The sequence below is a fragment of the Centropristis striata genome, chromosome 14, assembly GCF_030273125.1.
Source record: "Centropristis striata isolate RG_2023a ecotype Rhode Island chromosome 14, C.striata_1.0, whole genome shotgun sequence".
Lineage (NCBI taxonomy): Eukaryota > Metazoa > Chordata > Actinopteri > Perciformes > Serranidae > Centropristis > Centropristis striata.
The window spans coordinates 20150211-20173683 of NC_081530.1; the positions used below are offsets into that span (position 1 = coordinate 20150211).

Genomic DNA, 23473 nt, shown 5'->3' on the forward strand with positions numbered 1-23473 from the left:
TGTCTGCTTGTTGCCTCTCGCTGTCTCGCCATATATCTGCCATCTATCATCTCTCCATCTTTCTCGACATCTCTGCACATACTTTAAAGATCTCCACACCTCTTATAGCTTCTTCAAAACCACACCTTATACAAGTCCTCATTCTTGTGTGTTCTAGTTTTGGTTTTTTTGCACAGATGCATCCCACTTGTCTGTATCTGCAGCCTGATTTGATTCCCTCCCACCAAACACCAGGCAAAATAAAGGATTTAGCAGAGTGCATCCTGCTGTTTGTGTTTTTTCCCCCCTCACAATCCCTGAAAATGAATAATCTGATGAATGACACTAAACTGACACCAAGCCTTTGACCTTGAGGTGTTGCTACAGGGTCAGGCTTGCAGGAGTATTTGGGGTTTTTTTGTAGTCCCATACTGCCACTTGGTGGAATATAAGAGAACTGCACCCTGCAGGAAAAACATGTTTCACACTGGATTGTAAAGCAAGTAGATTTACTTAAGTTCCTTACTTGTGCCAATTCTATCATACGTCATATAGTATTATGCTTTATTTCTAATTATTTTTCTGACAACTTTAGTTATTTTGCAGATAAAGACTGTACTGTATAGACTAAACATAAAACCATGTTATGAAATATCAAAGGAAAAGTTCAACAAATTGACCGACAATTGGCAGGTTTTACAGGTGGTTTTGTGATGGAAAGCTTTCTTGGCCGGTTAAAATAAATCAAAATGTTGGTTTTGTACAAGTTCTAGCTATATTTGTGCCACCTTAACCAGCTGCAACAATAAAATGCATCAGCGATAAAAATGCATTAAAATAAACAATATTATAAGACTCTGAAGCTATTTTTGGACACTTTTTCAAAGGTTTTTGAAACCATATTTGTCTTGGGCATTTTATTCCTTTCTTTGGGAGTTAATAGCTGATGGATGACAGTAAATGGGGATAAAGTTGTGCAGAACATGCAATTTAAGTTCCCTGCCTGATTCAAACAGGGGACACTGCAGTACATGAACCACATCATAAACCTCAATGTCCCAGAAGCACTTTTGCATGTGTTTTTTAATCCCACTTTTATCATAAAAAGATCATTTTTACTTTTGCTCAAATACATTTTAATACTTGTTCTACTATGAGGCTGAACAATTGACATCTGATGAAATCTACTTTTAGAAGAAAATATTTGCATTTATGACACGAGACAGAAATCATGGTGCAAACACAGACTTTATTAAAAATAATTTAGTTCAATGTTAAAACTCCAAATTTACATTCAAAACATTTCAGAATATTTTGTGTATTTGATTGGTTGTAGTAATCTACTGTCAAGTAGAAAAAGGCTTTGTGGTTTATATGTCATATTTTTCATTAATAAAGTTGTTTATTATTATTTCTGCAATAACCATCTGTTATTATTTTTCTAAAATGTTCCTTTTAACAGTTTATTCCTTTTAACCAGTATATTCTTCCATTTCTCTCTAAAAACATAATTCATTCATCCCTCGCTGTATAGATCTTTTACATCATCATCTCTTCAATCCTTCCAGCTGAGCCCAAGAGTCTCAGCGATGAAGGAGAAGACGTGCGTTTCCTCCAGGATAGCCTTGGCGGTGGGTTTCCCTGCTCCGTGCCCGCTCCGTGTGTCGACCCGGACCATCAGAGGCTGGCGCTGCACGCCGCTGCGACCCACTCCGTGCTGCAGGGCGGCGCAGTACTTCAGAGTGTGGAGAGGAACCACGCGGTCATCGTGATCGGCCGTCAGCAGCAGGACGGCGGGATAGGGAGGGCCGGAGTAAGGTGCCGGAGGCAGATTATGGAGAGGAGAATACCTGGAGAGAAGGAGACACAGACCGGTCGGAAGGAAAATGTGAGTAATTTGTGAACTTTAATGTGTGATTCAGATGCTCTGCTGAAATATTTTGGCACATGTGGGTGAGTGTAAAGCTGGGAACAGACCTTGATATTATTGAAACCATCAAACAAGCAACACTTACTGACTATTTACACTAAAATGTGCAGATCTTTTTAGCCATGAGATTCAGATAGAAGAAAACACTGAACAACTGAGTAAACATGATGGACAACACACGAGCGCTGCTATGAACAAATGAGCCGCTGGACAACCTCCAACAGGAAAAATCCAACAGGACGACAAATAGTCACGAGTGACTCGACCAAAACAAACAAATATCAACAGGCCATTTGCCTTTTATAATTTATGCTGCGATCAGAGCGAAAAGGAGGCAAAACAGGAGAAAATGCTTCATTTGGATGAGATGGTGGATGGAGACATGTTGGCAACAAGGACTGTAAACTTTGAGAAGAGAGCAAAAAGAGTGAGTGAGATGAGCCTCAGGTGAGCTGCAGCTCTCCAGAGAAACCTGGATGAACTCAGTCTTGGCACACCACACTTCTCTTACTCTTCGCCTGCAGTTTTTGGAAAGTTTCTTTTTCATTTTTTAAACTTTTACACACTTGGTATTGATTGTCCTGATTCTAGTTCTAAAAATGTTTAAACTAATTTCAATGTAAATTATTAGAATCATTAAACATCAAACACTCTTTACTTTTCTTTAGGCCTACTTTTATACAGTTTGTTGACCATTTTGCTGTTTATATTCTAATTCAATTGTTTTTATACACTTTTAGGTTGTGTGTTCTCCTGCATGTGTGAGTTCTCATGCACAAGTGTGTGTCCTCATGCGTGTGTGTGTGTGTGTGTGTGTGTGTGTGTGTGTGTGTGTGTGTGTTTTTTGATTCCTACTTGATGAGCCACTGGAACTGCTCCGGCTCGTCAGAGCAGCCATAGTCTGTGGTCCAGGCGTGTCCGATGGTGAATTTATGGAACTTCAGCATATCCATCACCCCGACCTCCGCCACTGCGCAGCCGAACAGGTCTGGACGCTGGTTCACGCACGCCGCTGTGTGTGTATTCAAAATAAGTGTTACAGATTCTACACACTCACATACACACACACACACACACACACACACACACACACACACACGTCCCCTTTACTTCACACTGTAGGACACAATCACTCCTAAATGGCCACTTACACACCAGGGAAGAAGGCATTAGTTGGGTTTGTGCGGTGCCATATGGCAGCCAGCCTTTGGTAAATGATGTGATTAAGCACTGTTTAATGTCCTGTTTAATAGCCAAATTAATTGAAGCTAAGCAGCTAACTACTGTTAGATGAATTTGACATTTGCAATTATGGCAAAGATGTAATATAAAGAATACAAAGTCTGGTGCTCCGTGCAGACGAGCAATGGACCAGGGATCTTAGCTGGTTTAAGTTGGCTTTGAAAAACTATAAAGGCAATTCATTGTTAGCAGCTTGAAGGGTTAAAGGGACAATTTCTTTCCTCTTACCTGTAGAGCCATTTGTCAACCTTGATCGTTTTGTTGTGAGCTGTCGAGTGTTGGAGATATCAGCAGTAGAAATGTCTGCCTTCTTACAAATATAATGGATCTAGATGGCACTCACACAGCTTGTGGAGCTCAAAGTGGCAGGAAATTAATTTGAAAAGCTCAACGGTTTTCAGAAATAATGACCCAGTTGCTCAAGATAATAGACGGACCATGAAGTGAGCAATTTCATGTGGTATTTATTAAGCTTCTGATTGAGAAATAGCACTACAGGTAAGAGGAGAAGTATTTTTGATTTAGGGGTGAACTGTCCCTTTAAACTGCACAGGAAGTGGGAGCTGAGCTGCTAAATGGGTTTAGGTTTTATTGACAGATTTCAGCTTTAATAGAGCATTTCTCCCAAATGTAACACTACTGGATAACAGATTCCAGGGAATACCTTTAAAACTCTTCTTACATCAAACATATAAACACACACAGGTGACTGTGCACTCACCCACTAGCAGGCCTCCGTTAGAGGCCCCGTTGATGGCGATGCGGCTGGCTGTGGTGTACTTCTCCTGGATCAGATATTCTGCTGCACACTGGAAGTCATCGAAGCAATTCTGCTTGTTCCCTAAATTACCAGCTGCAAGCACACAACAGCAGAAAGTGTTTTAATGGTTAAAAAAATGCATATTAAGATATTGGCAACGTTCCTACTTCTTGACGTAGTGGTGTACAGGTTTCCCATTGATTACCTGGACTGTGACGGCCAGCCAGAGTCTCATATCCTGCGCTAACGTCACATTTCAAGCTACTGAAATTATATCTACTCTATCCATAATATAAAGTTGTTTTGTGTTGTGTTGCCGTTGCTCAGCAGAGTGTCTCTCTGTCCTCCACCGAGACATGCGCACACATTCACACAGACAGACAGACAGACAGACAGACAGACAGACAGACTACTTAATTCATCCCTGAAGGGAAATTCGGTTGTCACAGTAGTCCGGTACTTAAGTACAATAAAATACAACAGAATAAAATACTAAGGTAGAATAAAAAAAAACAATAGAAAAAACACAGAATAGAACACGGACACTTAAGTTAAAAAGAAGATAAGTTGGTAGGTAAGGTACAGTGGCAAGATCATCGCAATTATACTGATGATATGATGGAAATGTTATATTGACTAGACAGTATATAATAATTGTACAGTATATAATTTGTAATAATAGTAATAATATGATAAATAATATAATATATAATAATAATAACACACATGCACACTGAATATACTGAGCTGCCCTCCCCACTTCTTCGCTTCAAAACAATTCCAGCATGATAGAGAAATTCCATTCAAATATGGAATGATTAAGATCAGTCTATATGATGAAATAGTGGTATTAGAATGTGTGGGGCGCCAAATTTGGGATTTTATGGGGGGAAAAAGAGCCCCAGACCCCCTAGATGACAATTTCTATTATTTGCCAATTACTTCTTTTTTGTATTTGGCAACTGTTGAGATTGGAACTTTACACTACATTTTAGATTTATGGTTGATTTTTATTTTGTTGTATGATTTTTATTTATTTATACAGACTAAAAAAATCATTTTTTTAAATATATTTTTCAGTATTTTGTAATATCGGCAAGAATATCGTTATTGCAAATATACCCCGAAATATCGTGATATTCTTTTAGGGCCATATTTCCCACCCCTACGATAGCAAACTTTATGTTCTCTAATTAACACCGTCCACCTCTTTCCTTGACACACACTTAGACTCTTTACCTTTGTGCCAGGTGAGGCCGTACTCTCCTCCTCCTCTGATGTTGGCCACAGCCAGGATCCCTCCCAGGTGTCTCACATACAGCAGGTAAGCAACACTGTCCACAGACGAGAATTAAAGCCATGTAAGAAAGTACAAACTGTTAAATATCTGCATTAAATTATGTCAAATATCAGCACATGAACATGTTTTATGATTTGAAAACAGTAAATGTAGCATAACCTGGACACAGTTTAATCGTTCAAAAAGTGACTTTGACATTAAGATTACATTAACTAGGCATATATGACAAAAAGGAAAATGTGTACATATATGTTTATGATTATGTTTACATCTTATTATTGGCTTTATTTTATTTAATTGGTAACGATACAACATCTAAAGGATGAACACATTCCTTCTACCTATTCTTCACAACAATTGATGTGCTTGCTGCTGAAGTACCTATTATTTTATTTACTCATTTTATTTATTTTTACCTATCGATTTTACTCATTTATTTGTATTATTTGTATTTACCTCCCCACCATTTATATTTGCATTTTAAAAAGGACATAAGATATATATTTACATTACATCAATAAATTAAATATTCCTATTGAAGTTTCAGTGACAATTTGAAAGGTATTTTTATCTTAAATTTTTCAAAATTGATAAAAAATATTCTTAAAAAATGAGGTGGGTCACTGATTGACAGCAGCCATTTTGGATGTCTCAAGTTAAGGCCCGCAGGTGCATAAATTCCTGCTCCCTAGTGGAGTCTCCAGGTACTGCATGTATCTGATAGTATACATCAGGTTTTTCACACTGATGATGTAGAGGTCTCAAAAACTTGTGTATCAAATTTGATACACTTTGGGATAAATATATATATATATATTTTAAAAAGATTACATTAACCATCAACTATGTTGTCTTGTGAATTTCAATTACACCCTACTTTTGTGGCAAAGTACTTTTGGAAAAATCTTATAATTAATATTTCCAGTTTTAATGTGTACAAAGCTAGATAAAAGAAAAAAAAGGGGGGGGAAAGCTGCACAAGACAGTAAAGACATTACAACTGAATCGGGAAGGAAAACAGACATAGACAACATTGTTCACCAAATACAAAAACTATTTTCATACTAGAATTAACCCATTGAGGCCTGAAAAACCGCTGGGCGATTTTAAAATAAGCCTCTAATTTTCTGGAAATTCTGGAAAAATTCTGGAAAAAAAAGTGTGAACTCTTCTACTAAATAATAGATTTTTCAGCCTCTGTAGCAGATAGAAATGAAATTCAAAAAGTATTTGAGAGCTTATACAAAATACTACAAAACGACGTAAACGCTTTCCAGGCTTCAATGGGTTAACACAAATTGGGCCTTTTCAGACTCAGGTCAGGAGAAATCCGATTTAATTTTCACTGGTTTGATTACAAAATAACTCAGAAAAGTCAACCAGGCTTTCTTGAACGTGTCCCTATTACCCCTTAAGGTGACTGTTATCTCCAATTTAAGATAAACATTAAATCACTGATAAATCTGATATGAGATGAAGGTTTTGAGTACTGTCAATGAGGTATTAAAGATCACCACAGTTTACTTATAAAGGCATTATAATTACAGTTAGCAGTGCCAAAGCTGTGTTAAACTACATACAAGTATAAACAATAATGTTACATCTTTTTCATTGTGCATTAAGTATTCATACAGCGTTTCTCAAGCACCACTGATGCATATTTTTGCACCAACACTGTGTTATTTAGAGTGAAATCAGACACAAAGTGGTTCCTCATATGTTCATTCCTGTTTTGAAGCATCTGACAATGATCAGTATGTTTATAACCTTGGCAACAATCAGCAATCAGCTCCCTCTTACATGCTATCCGATCTTAAATGGTGATTTAAGTGGCAAATGTTTTAAAAAATATCAATGTTATGTTCTTGAATAAAACATCACACACAATAGGGTCGTGACCAGTCTGCAACCTCCAGGTCTGAGCAGTGAAGCAAACCAGGAAGTACCTTAAGCTGCATTCTAGCAAAAATTCCAACAGGGGGCGCTGACGGCGGCTGCAGAAGTTTTTGGGTCCATTTATTTCATCACAAAATGAGAAAACTTCTCACTTGATTTATTACCTCAGAATTTTTTTTTTTAGGTCAACATTATAGTTTCAATCGCTAGTAAAAAATCTTCAGGACAATTTGATGTTAATAGTTCAAATAATGGCCACATTTAGAAGAAAATAGAAGATAAAGAATCATATGATTCTTTATGATTCGTTGCGACCTTTGATTGACAGATCACTAACAAGGCGAGCTGTCATCAGGAGAGAAGCAGAACAATGCGTATCCACGGCACTGTATCTATAGTTTTTTTTTTTTTTTTAAAGGACGTTTACCGGTTTTGTCTCATAACTTTGACCCTTTCACTGTATTTTCACTTAATGACAGTTTATTTGAGCATTTTGTTCAGTAAAAATGTCTTGTTCAGCGTTTGGTTGGACTAACAGACATTCCAAGGAGTCGCTGTTCATTTTTCTGAGGTAGTATTGAGTCCAAATATGTTCTGCTCCCCGTATACCATCTGCTCCGATATACGTAAAGCAAGGTGGCGACGAGTGTAACACTGAACTTGCTGCCTCAAACGGGCAGTTCACAAACCAATGGGTGACGTCACGGTGACTACGTCCATTATTTAAATACAGTCTAAGGTCATGGCAAACCAGCAGAGATGATCAGTTTAAGAGCAGAGGATGGTTTTAACCCTCAGGAGTCCATCTATTTATTGAAAATACACATTTTATTTACAGTTATAGCTTAATTTATATATGATATGTGGACAAGCTGAGAAAGCCAGTTGAAAGTGCAATCATAGGAGCTTTCACAGTGTGACATTTATGTTTCTAGACCATTTTTAAATTGTGAATTTTCTTTCTACAATGAAAACTATTAATATTTTTAATTTACATGCAAAGAGGCTGTTTAGTAGTTTTATTATTAAATTATTTTTTCTGCTGTTTTTGTTTGTATAAATGGTAAAAAAAATAAAATAAAAATAAAAAATGGTACATTTCCATAGAAACCTGTGTCTTTTGTTTGTATTTTCGGTTCCTGGCAGCTTTATACTTTGTTAATTAAAATAAAATGAAAAATCTGACTGATGGCCAAGTTTGTGTCGAGAAAAAGGAACCATGTATGCGATGTAAGGACAGACTGAAAGATGCTAAACAGAGACAGAAACAAATGCATAGGAAGTTGACAAATTTGAACCAAAATCTCCTGGACTTCAGAGGTTTAAAGAACAAACATGGCTGTTTATAGAAAGTTTTCCTTTTTACTCTGCTGCTCACACATTTTAGGCATTTCATACCGGAGTCAGTCGTACTCACTTGTAGTACGGTTGTATGGAAGCCTCAAAGCCTCCGTAGCCATAAAGGAAGACAGGGTGCGTCCCGTCCTTCTTCAGGCCCTTGGCGTGAACCAAGAACATGGGGATCTTGGTTCCATCTTTGCTGGGATAAAATACCTGTGCAAAACATAAGGATGCTAAACAGGATAGTTTTCACATGTTTTTTATTAGTCTAATATGAACTGTGCATGAACACCAGTCACCACTTCCTCAATCGTAGTGAATACGATTCTGTGAAATCTGCGTCATGATATGAACATGCAATCAGTAGAAAACAACAAGAACAAGAGTTGACAGGAAAGGAAGTAACAGTACTAAGAAAGAGCGACGGGGAAGTTGAGCATGGAGACAAACGGTCAACAGAGTAAAGATAAAGCAGCAGGACGTCACCTGGTTGGTCTCGTAGTCCTCCTGTTTGATGCCCTTCACCTCCACCTCCCTGAACACTGAGGGCTCTGGGCTGGACGCGCTCAGGTCACAGTAGTAAATGATACCTAGGCAGAACAAAGGTCACACGGGTTAGACTGGGTTAGTGTTTAACTAATTGCATGTGGAAGATGTAATATTGTCACAATAATTCCAAATGACATAACCTGCAGTTGCAGTAACAAAAGCCATTTTATGCAGTATTTGGTCTTTGCTTTTTGAGTTTTAGCTTGAGTTAATTTTGGACTTTTTAGCTGATATTCAATGTTTTTTTTTCTGATATTTGATGTATTAGAAGGAGCGGATGTTGCCATTACAGTAGCAATACAGCACTTGCAAAAAGAAGATGATTTTAGATTTAAATGTAATATTTTAGACCCGAAACTCGATTAGTAGAGGACCACAAAATTATGCAACAATTAGTTCTTATTTTTCAATCAAAATTTCACACAAAAAACAATAAATCACTGGTTCCAACTTCACAAAAATACGGATTTTTGCTATAATGTATGTTAGTAAACCAAATATATTTTTGAATAAAAGGTGTACAAAAATGAAAATTTGAAGAACAAACCTCACAATTTTACATTTAACAGAAAAAAACCCTATCATTTAAAACAATAATCACCTTATTAATTCTCAATTTAAAAAATGGTAGTTGCAACCTAATTATTGGAAAGAACTTGTTTTTTTTGGAGGCATTATTGCTATTTTTTTGTTTGTAAAAAAGTAACTAATCCCTCATTAAAAGGAACACAGTATATTATGTTTAGATTTAGAAGCTTGTTTATACAAAACAACAGTCATAACATATAATGTATGAAACAACAGAATTACCAGGAGTGGTGAAGGAGGTGAACTTATAGAAGAAGTCGGAGTGCTTCTTCTTGCAGCTCACTCCGGCCACGGTGCCCACGTCCAGCGGCAGGTCCCGGACCAGCCGGCCTGAGGACAGCTCGTACACCTGCAGGATGTCCTTCACGTCGTGGAGATAGTTGACCAGCAGGTGGTGCTGGTTCACACAGGAGACGAAGCCTGCAGAGACAGAACAAGGAAGTGATACAATGTTTGAAAAACTTTCTAACCAAGATGAACAATATCCTTTTTGTTTCCCTTCTGTGCACCAATGTCAACTCTCTTCTCATTTATCTTGATATGAAGGAGAAAGCTCATGATCTTGATTGAACATGATCTTATTAATTAGTTCAGTAGATTAGGATTTTACTGCACAGGCAGAGCATAGAGTTAATAATACATGCAGCGTCCACAAGATCCTGTTACTGTAACAAGATGACGTCTCACCAGCGGCCAGCAGGGGGCAGCCTAACCCACTATCAGTGTAAAACCTGTTAGAAGAGCCTCTGCTGAGCAGTTTACTACACTCTCTTTGTTACCATGTTTATTACTCATAGAAACGATAAATCCATATATGGCATTTTGCTCTTGGGTACCGTCAGTGTGAAGACAATGACGAGACACAATGAACTGATGAATCAGTGAATTTTCACAATATTAAACTGTCTGCTTGCCAACCACTGGTGGGGGAAGATCCTAAAGTAAAAGTAACAAAACAGAGTCAAAATCTATGTTAAAAGGAAAAGTGCTGCAGTATAAAAAGTACTGGCATCAAATATAAAGTAAAATATGCAGAATGGCCCATTTCAGAATTTTTGTACATTAAAAAACTGATTTGTAATTATTGATACATTAAAGTGTATATTACTTTAATGTCGCAGCTGGTAAAGATGGAGCTCATTTCTACTACTTTATATACTGCCGGGTAACTAAAATCATAATTATGCATCGTAATTCATTAGTTTATTTATGTTTCATTCTGAATCTGCTAAGTTTAATAATAAAGAAGTTAATCATTGTTGCAAGGTAAACATTGGCTTCCAAAAAAAAAGTGGAGTTAAAGTATAAAGTAGCAGAAAATGTAAATACTCCAGTAAAGAACTAAAGAACAACCTAAAATTTGTAGTTCAGTACTTGTTTTTTTGTTGGCAATTGTTATGCTTTATTGAAAGTGACAGATAGAAAGAGGGAGAAAGAGGGGAGGACATGCGGCAAAGGGACGGACTTGAACCCAGATCCGCCGCAGCAAGGACTCAGCCTTATTGGTCTCGCTCTACCAGTGTGAGCCACCGGGACGCCCCAGTACAGTACTTAATTTGTTAATGTATGTTGTTACTTTCCACCGGAGAATGCTGGTAAAACAGTCAAATGTCTCTTTAAAAGTAATGATATAACATTTTAAGCACTATTCCTGACAGAAACTGACAGTCCACCAACGCTTGTCGACTAATCAATTAACATAATCAACAGATCTCTAAGTGAGTTTTCCCACAAAGCACAAGCACTACTTTAAATCTTGTTTTTAGAGATGAGATGTGCTCATAACGGAGAAGTCATTCAGCATTAAAAAAAATGCCTTATCAACTAAAGAGATCTTGGTCTACTGAGACGGAAAAGACCAATTACAAACATATCAGATATAACGACTCATTACATGAATACTGTGAATACATAATTAAGTGGAAAACTAGTTTTTATAATATTATTAATTCAAATTAATATTGATTGTCAGCAAAATTTTAGAGAATTAAAGTAAAAACTGGGCTACTTTAAATATATTTCTATATTTCCATATTTCTTTTTGTTCATCTCTTCTTATGTAAGCCTTGTTGCATGTGTATTTTATATTGTTGTTGTACATTAAGTATACCGCGCTTTATCTTCATTTTATTCAAATATTTACTTATTTCCATTTCCCCCAGGGATCAATAAAGTATTTCTGATTCTGATATAGTGCTATAATACATGTATTAAATGCTGATATACCACACCAACTGTGAACAGTGTTGCACAATCATTCCAGTGACTTTCCTCAACATACGTTTGTGTGCATGTGTTTTTGTTTGTATCTCAGCAGAAACCTGGAGATTCACTGTTTTGTGTTATCACAATCTCCAGGTACAGTCAAGTTACTGTCATTCAAATGACTCATAATAAAAAAAAAGCTAAGACTAAGTGCTTATGGGCCAAGTTTCACTTTTTGAACAGAGTTCCCTCTGACGAACATCTTCAACCACAAACTTCCCAGTTGCGGCGGTCGGCTTGTAATCGAAACATTAGGACACGTATTCTGTGAAAAGAAATTGTGCAAGATTTTGGGCCGTTTTGTGGAACTACGTCTCTGCGTATATGCTCTTTACGTGGAGCTTGGTGAAGTTTCTCACGCTCCAACAGAACCCAACAAAGGTCTGTTTTATAACTAATCTAAATGACGTGTTAACCTTCCTCTGGGGAGAACTGATACTGAACAGGTGGCTGACTCTGTCTCCTGCTGTATATTCCATTGAAAATCCCTCTCAGTCTCACCCAGGACATCCTTGTCGTGCTGTGGGATGAGGGTCGTCCAGTGCTGCTGGTCTGGTTTCTGGATGTCGATGTTGATGAGACGGTACCGAGGAGCGTCCAAGTTGGAGCGGAACGTGAACACGCTCTCCTCGTTGGTGACGTACGAGTACTGGGCCTCAAAGTTGTCCACAAGTTTGACCCAAGGCAACAGGCCTGGAGGAGAAGATGAATAAAAAGTGCAACACAATATTTATAATATGATTTACATCTCTACTGGTGGCTTGTAAGGACCAAAAACACATTTTCTCCATAGGTTTACAGCAGAAAGTGTCAACATTTGTCAACTTGTGAACGAGATTTTTGTTTGACCAGAAAACTGTTACCAAGTGAATTTTGAAATCGTCGGGTGAAGTAACCACTGAGTCAGTGGCTTAATCATCAACTCCTACTCTGCTGATAAAGCAAGCTTACTGTTAAAGGGACTACGTGATACAATCTATATGTTGTCACCTTGCTAAAATAATAGCCATTTTGGAATTATTATTTTTTTTGCCTAAATCATTTCCTCATGATGCTACGATGGCATATTAGCGCCAAGTATGAAAAAAAAAAACACAGACCGGGGGTAGTGGCAAATCTATGAGAAAAAAGTAGCAGATTTATAAGATTAAAAGTCGGAAAAATAGGAAAATTTCAAGGAACTACAGCCCCACAGAAGCTGCCCCATGCCGTGTACTATGTCTGCAGAAAGCGACTTAATCAAATTATACTTTGCAAAATAATTTAGCAATAAGGAAATACTTGTGGTTTTAGCCCAGAATCAAAGTGACATTGCCGTGAATTGGGGCTATCCAGAAGAAAACACTGTACCAATTTGGATGAGGTGATCGCTTTTCTGCATCAGGAACTACAACGCAATCAACAGATGCAAGGATATCTCTTGGTACATCTATGCCTCTTTTTTCTAATTAATCTGCAACTTTTTCCTCCAAGTTTTGCCACTTTAATCAAATAAATTTTTTTTTTTTCTCAAAATATTACCCCCCTCCCCCAGGTCCGTGTTTATTTATTTATTTTTTCATACTTGGCCCCAATATGCCATTGTTCTTGTGATGCTGGCCACCTCTGGTAAAATCACCAGAAAAACCTGAAAAAAAATCACCTTATTTTAAGAGGGTGTCGATGTATGAATCACCTTGTATTGCCAATATGTAAATCGGCTGTAATGCAACTTAAAAACGGAGACTTTTCCAGCAGCCTTTAACAGCCTGTCAGCTCAGGATGGTTTATCCAGGAAAATCAATAACATTTGAAGTCACAGGTTGCTTGTTTTAGCCATAAACTCTATAAAACATGGACATAAAGCTCAAAACGGGTGGCTCCTGTGACTCCAGCTGCCACCATCTTGGCAGTAACGTACTCCTCCTAAATCCTGGCTAATCCAAAAGGGACAAAGAGGTCATCTACGGGTGACTTCAGAGAGACTATGTCCATGTTTTATAAAGTCTATAGGGAGACATCACCTTGTAAGTAGGAAATAGGGAGGGCCTTTTTTATAAATTCCATTTTTTTTTCTTAAACACAATCTGCACTCTACCCACTTTATTCCTCCGACATTTTATTTTTATATTGCTATATTTATATTACATATTGTCATTGTTACCTATTTTGTTCATTGTTTTTCTTATATTATCCTATATTGTAGTTGTTTTTGTAATTTTTTTGTAATTTATCTAATCTTGAATGATCAATGGAATTAATCTGAAAAAATGAGCAAATTAATGAAAATAAATATTAATTGCAACCAAAAAGATGCTTATTCTACCCTTTAAAATTAACTGATACTTCTGTCAACTATGTACTCATTTAAAGCCATTTTTTTAGTTTGTTGCACACATCCATAAATGGTGTCAACCACCAGCACAAACCAATAATTTGGATCACTTCGGAGATCGATATCCATCAATGCTTCTAGACCAGTGGTCTGCGAGCCACTGTTGGCTTAATGAGAAAAAATGTTGGAATGGAGCTGCAAACCTTATTTTGAGCCTTAAAAAATGAAAATTATGAATGCAGCGAGGACACAAGAGCAAATGAGAGGCTGGAAATCAAAGTAATATCTCATGATAAAAACTCAAAACTAGACTTAAAGCTGGCAAAATTTAGACTGGGCCAGAGACTTTTGCAAGCTGTGATGCACATTTTAGTTGACTAAAATGTCAAAACAATTCTTTTTATGATGTAAATAAGCTACACAATTTTACAATTGAATACAAATTGTTTTTTGGCCTACACCAATGATAAATGAAAATTGAAATGTAAAGAAATAAAATTAAAAAAATAAATAAAAGAAATTTCATTTCATATAATTTTTTTGTCACAGCCACAGGGAGCTCCTGCAGAAGGCCTGAAGAGCCACATGTGGCTCTGGAGCCGCAGGTTGCAAACCCCTGGTCTAGACAATAAATAAAAAATAGTTTACAGCTTCCTTGCATCAATTTAAGACTCAAATATGCCAGAGCAGACCACTTATTCTCTGTTCAAACTGTTCTCAGTAGAGTTGGTCAGAAGGAGACACACCTGTGATGCCCTCGCTGAGCTGCTGCAGGTCACAGTACCACAGCTGGTTGACGGGTTCGCAGCCCTCAGTGATGGACAGAACCACATATCTGCCATCGTCCGAGATCTGGAAAAAGAAAATGAAAGAAAGCTTTGATGATTACCACAGTGAAGTCTTTGATTAGGCAAGTTCTAACAAGCTCACAGTGACTGATGTGTAGTATTTCACCTAAAGAGTTTAGTCATTGGCCCCTTTGAAATACAGAAGAAAATGGATTCGGGGAAATGTAGTGTTGATGACGCTTGCATAGCTGCAGGGAATTCAATAAGTAAACACTGAGTAGTAATTAGTTTGCACTACTGCACTTCAGTCAGGAATACTCTCGTCATAGATTTTAACCATTTATTGCAAGATGGTTCGTACAGTTGTATTTGGCGGTGTGGGTTCTGCTCTAGAAGCTATCAGGCAGTATCTGTGCAGCATGCAACAGATTCTGGCTGAGAGTGCAACATTCAATCCCCCAGGGACATGCAGAGCAGAACCTGAATATGCTATATGCAATAGTACTGACACTTGCAGACATTACAACATTGCAAATAATTCATCCTAAAAATTCTCTCTTTCTCTGGCTTGTACGGGTGGTGCTTGGGGTGGTGGAGGGAGGTTTAACGCAGCAGTGTGTGCAGCAGAGTGATGCGATGCAGGAGGAATGAGAGGCAGAACAGTTTAAATGGACCGCCTAGTTGTGTGTGTGTGATAGTGATTGGTTGGGCTTGGCGCGGTTGTCAGACCAGCTGACAGCCAAGCAGGCGTGACTACCGTATTCCGCCTGAACTAACGCAAAGCTTAATTAATAGTTTTTTTTAGTTTGGTCTTTTTCTTTATTCTGTTTAATTTTTATTTTTCTATTTTGGTCTTTTTCTTTATTCTGTTTAATTTTTATTTTTCTATTTTTATTACCTTAATCTGTTTTTACTCTGTACTTGTGCTGCTGCAACACCTGAATTTCCCCATGAGGATCAATAAAGGAATATCTTATCTTAAAAACATTTTTCCTGCTGTGGTGCTAAAGTGTTTACACATAAAAGCAGAGACCTTACTTTGTACATCACTACATGTATTTGCCAAAAATAACTACATTATTTTAGAGATACAAAATGAACTTATAAAATATAGTTTATTATTATTGATTAAATCCAGGTATACCCACACTGATTATTTATCATATTTCTCTCTAAAAAAAACAAATGCTGCTGCAAAAGCCTCTGGACATTAAGAATCCATTAAGCCAGCCCTATGTAAATAAACATAAAAACATTATGAAACTCTTGTGTTTTTCAAAGTGTTTTGGAGTTTGCATGGTGCTCTGGGTACATGCAGATTAGATTAAATGACTACTTTAATTAGTATTAAATGAATAAACGTTCTTAACTACATCGTGTGTTGTCTCCAATCTATTTTATCGTCCTCTCTTAACATCTGTTAGTAGTTCAAATGAGCACAACCTTAGACGTCAGCATATAAATTTAATGCAGCTGTAATATTAATCCAAAAAACATCATAAATAATGAAAAACACTGACAGGGAAGATTTAACTGCACAATAAGTACTTTAAGCTTTGATATCTTGAGTCAATTTTAAGGTTTTCAATGAAGGACTTTTACTTGTTGCAGTTGTTTTCACTGTGTTTTATTAGAACTTTTACTTAAGAAAACGATAGAAATACTTGTTCACTACTAGTGAGTGATAATGATAAGTGATTCAAGATTACTGTTGACTTACGGTTGCTGAACTGTGCCACTTAGGATGTTCGGGGAACTCTGCCACCAGAATGTCTTCTGACTGTTTGGTGCCGATGACGTGGTAGTAGAGCTTCTGATTGATGTTGGCAGTGGTCTCCGTGCCTTTGGTTAAGAAAAATAAAGCTGTTAAGTACTCGATACATTTTGAACACTGTCTGCATTGTTGACAGGTTTGGATTAAAAGCGTGTTTCTTGGATGGAGCGTGTGTTTGTGCTTGCTGACGCTTCCTAACCGTCAGTTTTGCCCTCCTGGCGTGGGTAACAGTTGTAAAAGATGCCCTTGGCATCGTGAGTCCAGGACAAGCAGCTAAATTTAACCCTCTCAAGCACGTCAGGCAGCACGATGAGGTCATCAGCCTTCAGGAAACTCACGGTTACCCAATCTGAACCGCTGCTGCTCAAACCGTAGGCGAAGTATTCACACTCCTCCGACAGGCGGCCCACTGGATGGAGGAAGAGCAACAAAGGAGAAGAAGGAGGTTTCAGCACTTTCTACTTGTCTGCATATGTAGGTTTCACTTGTGCATTATGCAGCATGTCATATAACAGCTCACTCTTCAGTGCCACAGTGCCATCTTCAGAGAGTTTATTCGGGTCGAAGAAAACCGTGGCTTCTCCATCCAGAGAGTCCTGCACATACAGCACATCCTGGTTCTGCAGACCTTTGTTGTGAAAGTAGAAATACCTGAAAAAAAGGCAGGAAATAACAGCAACGAGAGCAGATTTAACTTCACACCTGCATTTCAAATTAGTGTTTTTTTAATAAACTCCTTAAAAAAGTTTGGAAACATTATTTCGGTCAATTATTTCTCCCCTTTAATAATACCAATTGGTATTGTATCTGATATTGTTGGAAAACCTGATTAGCCACCTTTACAAAGAGGTACAACATGTAAGGATTGTGCTTCTGTGGAATGAGCAGCTAAACAAAAGAGATGCTCTCCTCTTGGCATTCACTCTTGTTTTAGCTTGGTTTCAAGTGCTGCCAGGTGTGTGCTCCTGACTGACAGCACTTGTGTGAACGAGTCCCGCAACTTTGTCGAGTTTGTGTGTGCTCCAAGCATCAACAATCCATGTTTGTCCCTTCCGGATAAGGCCCGTGCAATAGGGCAACTGGAAGCTGGCTTTGGCACATTTTTTCAGGGTGCTACACACGTTCAGCTGTGCTGCTCAATCCAGAGAAGCATGATCCGTGTTGGATGTTGTTGTAGAGGCCCCAAAATATGATTTTATCCTGATACTTGAGTTCCGTTACGATATTATTGTGATTTTAAGCATTTTGTGACATGGCGAGTAATGCGATAAAATATATTAAATCTAACTGTTTAACTGCATTTTGTGTCCACATAAATGAATTTAATTAAGAATTGTTTTGTCAAATAAGAGAACATTTCTCAGTCTATTCATCTCACTTCAGTCTTTTTATTTCTCCGATATGAGAGTCAAACCCACAGACTGATCAACAAAGTATTCAGTCAACTTTCCTCAGCTTTAATCTTCACTGCTCTGAATTTTTTGGTATGAAACGTAAACCCAACTTAAAATAACAACTCCCTGAAACGAATTTGTCTGAAGAGTTAAGTCATCGACCCTTTTTAGAATACAAAAGAAAACGGATTCGGGGAAATGTAACTGATGTTGATGATTCAGATTTGATGACTCCTGCATGACTACAGGGAATCCAATTAGTAAATAAACATGCTCTTCCGTTCTTTCTTTTGCTGTGGTGCTAAAGTGAAATCAGAATTTATAAGATAGATCATTTTTTATTCACTTTAAATGAAGCTCAATAAAGCTTTCTACTTTGAAACCACTACTTTTTATTCATGTACTTTGTACGTCACTACATGTATTTGCCAAATATAGTTACTAGTTACATTCATTCATTACACGATATCCTAACACATATGGTGCCAATAGATTCTTTAGATCTTCTAGTTTCATATGATACCAGTATCTCCAGTATATTTCAAAAAGTGAGCTATTGCTTCCGGGGAAAAAACCCGAAAATACTGGAACTGGAACACTAAATATGGATATTCGGCAGCCATGAATCAATATAATATTGCCACACAAAAAATCGCGATACTATGCTGTATAGACTTTTCCCCCCACCTCTACTAATCAGGCCAATGATATATAATACAAGACCAGTTAGTATTATTAAAGGGGAGAAATAATTGACCAAATGAGGTTTCTTTTTTGGGGTAGTTTATATACGGCACCTATGCTTTGAATTCCCACTCGTACCTCTTGCCCCTTTTGTAAGGGCAGCTGTATTTGGGATAGTCGTAGAGCTCAGTGAGACGCTGGTGGAACTGAGGCCGGACAGCGCACTGCTCCAGGTACGGCATGGTCAGCTTGTTCTGCTCCTCAACGAAGGCCTGAGACACAGAAGAAGAGATGAGGAAGGGAAGTTGTTGAGGTCGTTTTGGTAAAGACACTGCGTTAGATTCCTGCAGGAGTTGAACACATACCGTTGTTTCAGCACCGTCAGGGTCTTCAAGCCATGTGTAGGGATCACAGACAGTCACACCATGATAGTCATCCACCTAAAAGTTACACAAGCACAAACAAGTGTCGGCACGCAGTCTGGATCGACAGAACGTGTTCTCTTTTGCAACGTATATTGCCTCAGACAATTTTCTGTGGAACTGGAGACCTGTCTAATCAATGATGATGTTGTTGCTTGTGGGCATAGTAATTAATGGTAGTTTTGAAACATTGTCAGCTTTAATTTTTCACAAGTCTTGTTCACACACCTACATGTCACACCCACTCCACTGGAGAAGCCTGGTCATTGTTGCAGTTTTGTTCTCTGTAGCATTTTTTTTTTTTTCCTTTTCCAAGTAAAAGGGCGTGTGACACCTTTTCAAACTAAATTGTTAAGCTGTACCCAGGAAGCATTGCCAGATTTATTCATGAAAATTTCACCTCATCTTTGCATTATTGAAATTTTAATAAAATCGGTTTGTACGCAGGTTAAGACTGTTGATTTAACACAATGGTTATTTCTGAAAGTGCCTTCCATTAAAGAAAGAAATTAAATATTTTATTCATCTAATTTACAAACACTTGTTTCATTTCAGCTCAATACAAGGTTTTTCAGGGCTGTATCAAACAGTTGTTCGGATTCCTTAACAACAATCCTTTTTTCTGCATTTGTGTTCTATTACAGTAGAAAAAAAGGCTTTATTAACCCTCCTCTTTTGTTGCAGGTCAAATTGACCCATTTCAAAGTTTAAAAATCTAAAAAAAGCTTAAATATATTTTTTCATAAAGACAAAAACAATTTAAAAAATTAAAATTAAATGTCATGTAAAAGCATTGTATTTTACATGCAAGTCTTTGCAATGTACATAAAAAAAAGTTTTTACATGCATTTTTTTAGGAATAAGAGTGAATTGTCCTCATTGAACCATGATCTGTGAGAGGTAAAGAACACCATTACACTAAATATTGATTGAAATGGTTATTAATGGAGTTATTAATAAAATATAAACAACTTTTATTGGGATTTTTTAATTTCTGACAGTTCTGGACAATCACACATGCCCCAGGTTATTGCTGTGCCAGTAAGGAGGCTTAAATCACATTCAATGCAAACCAAACATTTCCCATAGTGGTAGCTTCACATTAAAATCACACCTAGCAAAAGATTAGTATTTAAAGTCTTTCAACATCTTTTCTGGGGCTTCTTACCAATACCCGTCTCCAAAGGATGCACCAATTAGATTGGACTGAACTTTATTGTCATTGCATTGAGTACAGGTAGTGAGACACTGCAGTTAACAGGTGTGTTATCTGGTATTGGATCGGTATGTGCAGTGTCGAGATTATAATCAGAATTGGGAAAGAGCTCAATGGGTGCATCTCAAAGCCTGTAGCGACAGCAGCATTGAAGCATAGTGTCAACTCTAACACTCCTCCAATATTTAGGTTCCAATGAAGTCAGAGAGCATTTGCCAAAAACTCAACCCACACACTTAAAACTGTCATTAGGAAATGCAGGCACCTGTAGGGAGAGTCAAAGCAAGTTAATTAGTATAATGTAGTATAACTCACAATGCATCAAAGGGATTCCAAACTAGCTGTTTCTTCCAATAATCTTGCTATGATGCTTTGTAGTGTGCCAGAAAGGGATTTATTATTTCCACACACATGGTAGCGTCAAATGCAGTATGCCAAAAAAAATAACAGGTTGTCAAACTGCATCTAGGCACAGCGTGCTTTTCTGGCTACTCTTACTAACAATCCTCTGCAGCTGCAGAATGCACTAAATGTAAAATGAAAAATTTGGACTTCATCTTAGGTTTTCCTCCATATTTATCCCTCGCTGTTAGTCAAATATTCTCCATCTTTGTCATCTTTTTTAAGATTAATAAAATATCCCAAATATCTGAAATGGCATTTTTAAAAAAATCTTTCATGCTGCCTCTGAAGTTAAATCGATGAACCCACAAAAAAGGTGTTTTCCTTATTGTACTGTATGCTGAACTAATTGTTGTCAAATCAAAAAATGGCTGCACATACATATAACCCAAAAACAGAGCCAAAAATCCTACTTTTATAATTTACAGTTATGTGGGAATTTAGCCTTGTGCTCATATTTTTTGTAAGGGAAGGGTACCTTATGTACCTCATTTGGTCATATTATCATAGGGGATATTAGTTATTAGTTAGCTCACTGTAAGAGCATTATCACTGAATGTGCATAATTATTATTAGAAAAGTCTTAGAATCACTGTTATTGGCCATTGCAATTACCATCATTATTTATCAGATAAACTGGCCTTTTGTGCTTTAAATTTGTCTTCCAAGTGAAGCATTAACATGTGTATAAAATATTGATTTTAATCTGCCTCAATTCTGTCATTGCAACCTTTGAGGTAAGGTTCATGAGTGTGTGGGTCATTGTTTGTCTGCTTCACATCCGTTTCTCTTTGCCTCTGCAGCTCTACTTGATCAGACATGTTGTCATTTTTGCGTCACTTCAGTAATGTTGTGTTACATAACTTTGTAGCATCCACACCAACATCATGCCCATATGTTATAATGTAGTAACCCGGAAAGCTTGCTCAATAAAAAGGTAATATTGATGTGTCAGCTGCAAACTCTGCAGAATTCTGACATAATAAAAAAAACACACACCTACTTTAATCACTGTAAGATTTCTGCACAGAAGTGACATATGGCCAGTTTTGAATACTCTTTCTGAGGTTTTCACCATTCAAAGAATATATATATATATATGTATAAAAAACTAATATCAACAATAAGTATTCTTTTATAAGATATTGGATATTTCTCGGTTTTGGACTAATGGCCGCACAAAACAATATATTTAAGTATATATTTAACCCCATTCAAGTTAGCATAGTGCCAAACTAGAAGCAGCATGCTCAGCCAGAGACTGTCTAGGATTGCCCAGGAGCCAGAGAAGATCTGGAAACATTTTTTGTATGAAAGTTGAAGTTTTTGGGCTTCCTGTGCCACTGAGCAACTTTCATAGGAATGAACGGGGCCTCTGCCTCTAATAAGAATGAGTAACTCTCCACCCGAATAGAGTGAAGGCACTGGAACTGCCTTAAAATCAATAAAGAAATGTGCTAAAATAAAAACATTTTTTAATTTAGGGCCTGATCAAACAGGTTTTTAGGGCGACATCTGGGTATTTTAAGTTTTTAGGCTTCTTGTGCAACTGACCAACTTTCATAGGAATGAACGGGGCCTCAGCCTCCACCGCTTTATCCAGTTCTCCTCATATATCCATGGTGCAGACACTCACAAGCCTTGCAGATGTGTAAAGCATAAATTAAAACATTTACAGAACCTCCAATTAATTATCGATCAAAGATTAAATATAAAAATATAAGAAAATTAATCAATAACAGTTGGTGTTGGTTGCAGTCCTACAAAATAAAATAAAAAACCCTATAAAAATAAAATAAAAATAGATTAATCATTCTCCGCCAGAATTATATTGCTTGTAGTGTGGTGAAGGCACTGAAACTACCTTAAATCAATAAAGAAATGTGCCAAAATAAAAAATAAAATATTTTAATTCAGGGCCTGATCAAAAAGGTGGGTTGGGTCAAGAAAAGGATGACTCAGTATTCAGCTCCGCATACATCACACGATGAGGTGTATTATCAGAGGAACAGTGATCATAAGGAAACTTAAACTGAACTGTGAGGCGCACATAACATAAAAACATTGACAGCGTCTCATGGGGTGATAAAAGTGTTGCTTTATCTCATCTGCGTGACACACGAGTCAAAGTGCAACACACCTAGAAAATCTGTGACTTCTTGAAGTTTTAAATACGACAAGAATTTCCCACGAATGACTTTTTCCCCCTCCTCCAGTAGGTCCTGAAGTTTTTTGTTTTGTTTCTGCAGCCAGTGGCCGTTTACCTTTCTACCCCTCCACTACACCCAGCATGACTTGTGTTTTCTCTTCCTGCTCTCGAGCATGCGCCACAGAATTTCACCGAGTGACACGGAGAGAGAGAAACAGAAACACGCTGCAGGACTTTGACACTGACCTTACTCTCATCTCTTCGTGCAGCCGGATAATTGAACGCCATGGTGGGGTTTCCTGTTTCAGAGTCGCCTTTCTGTGGCTACTTTGCTTGTTTTTTATCTGGTTTATTATCCTTCTAAATGCAGCGTCTCCACTGGACAAATGGAGCCTTGAAGTGAAAGCGAAAGCATTTTTTCCACACAAACGTTTGTACAGACCGCGTGCGCTGCCTCTGACAGGAAATGATGTGTCACTC

General features: G+C 37.5%; 1 protein-coding gene across 1 annotated transcript; it reads right to left on the minus strand.

Moving 5' to 3' along the window:
- Positions 1-1208: 1208 nt before the first annotated feature.
- Positions 1209-23473, minus strand: LOC131985427 (prolyl endopeptidase-like). The gene is made up of 15 exons (XM_059350541.1): positions 23240-23473; positions 19170-19244; positions 18943-19076; positions 17247-17377; positions 16926-17135; positions 16673-16794; positions 14911-15016; positions 12352-12543; positions 9808-10005; positions 8935-9038; positions 8525-8661; positions 5151-5245; positions 3873-4004; positions 2765-2921; positions 1209-1829 (listed from the first exon to the last, which is right to left on the minus strand). The coding sequence occupies exons 1-15, from the start codon at positions 23279-23281 to the stop codon at positions 1535-1537; spliced, it is 2130 nt and encodes a 709-aa protein (XP_059206524.1). The 5' UTR covers positions 23282-23473; the 3' UTR covers positions 1209-1534.

Coding starts and splice junctions, on each gene's coding strand:
- LOC131985427 (XM_059350541.1), bottom strand. CDS start 23,281: ATGGCGTTCAATTATCCGGCTGCACGAAGAGATGAGAGTAAG. Junction 10,006..12,351: donor GCACGACAAGGATGTCCTGG/GTGAGACTGAGA, acceptor CTGTCTCTGCAG/GCTTCGTCTCCTGTGTGAAC. Junction 2,922..3,872: donor TAACGGAGGCCTGCTAGTGG/GTGAGTGCACAG, acceptor ATACACACACAG/CGGCGTGCGTGAACCAGCGT.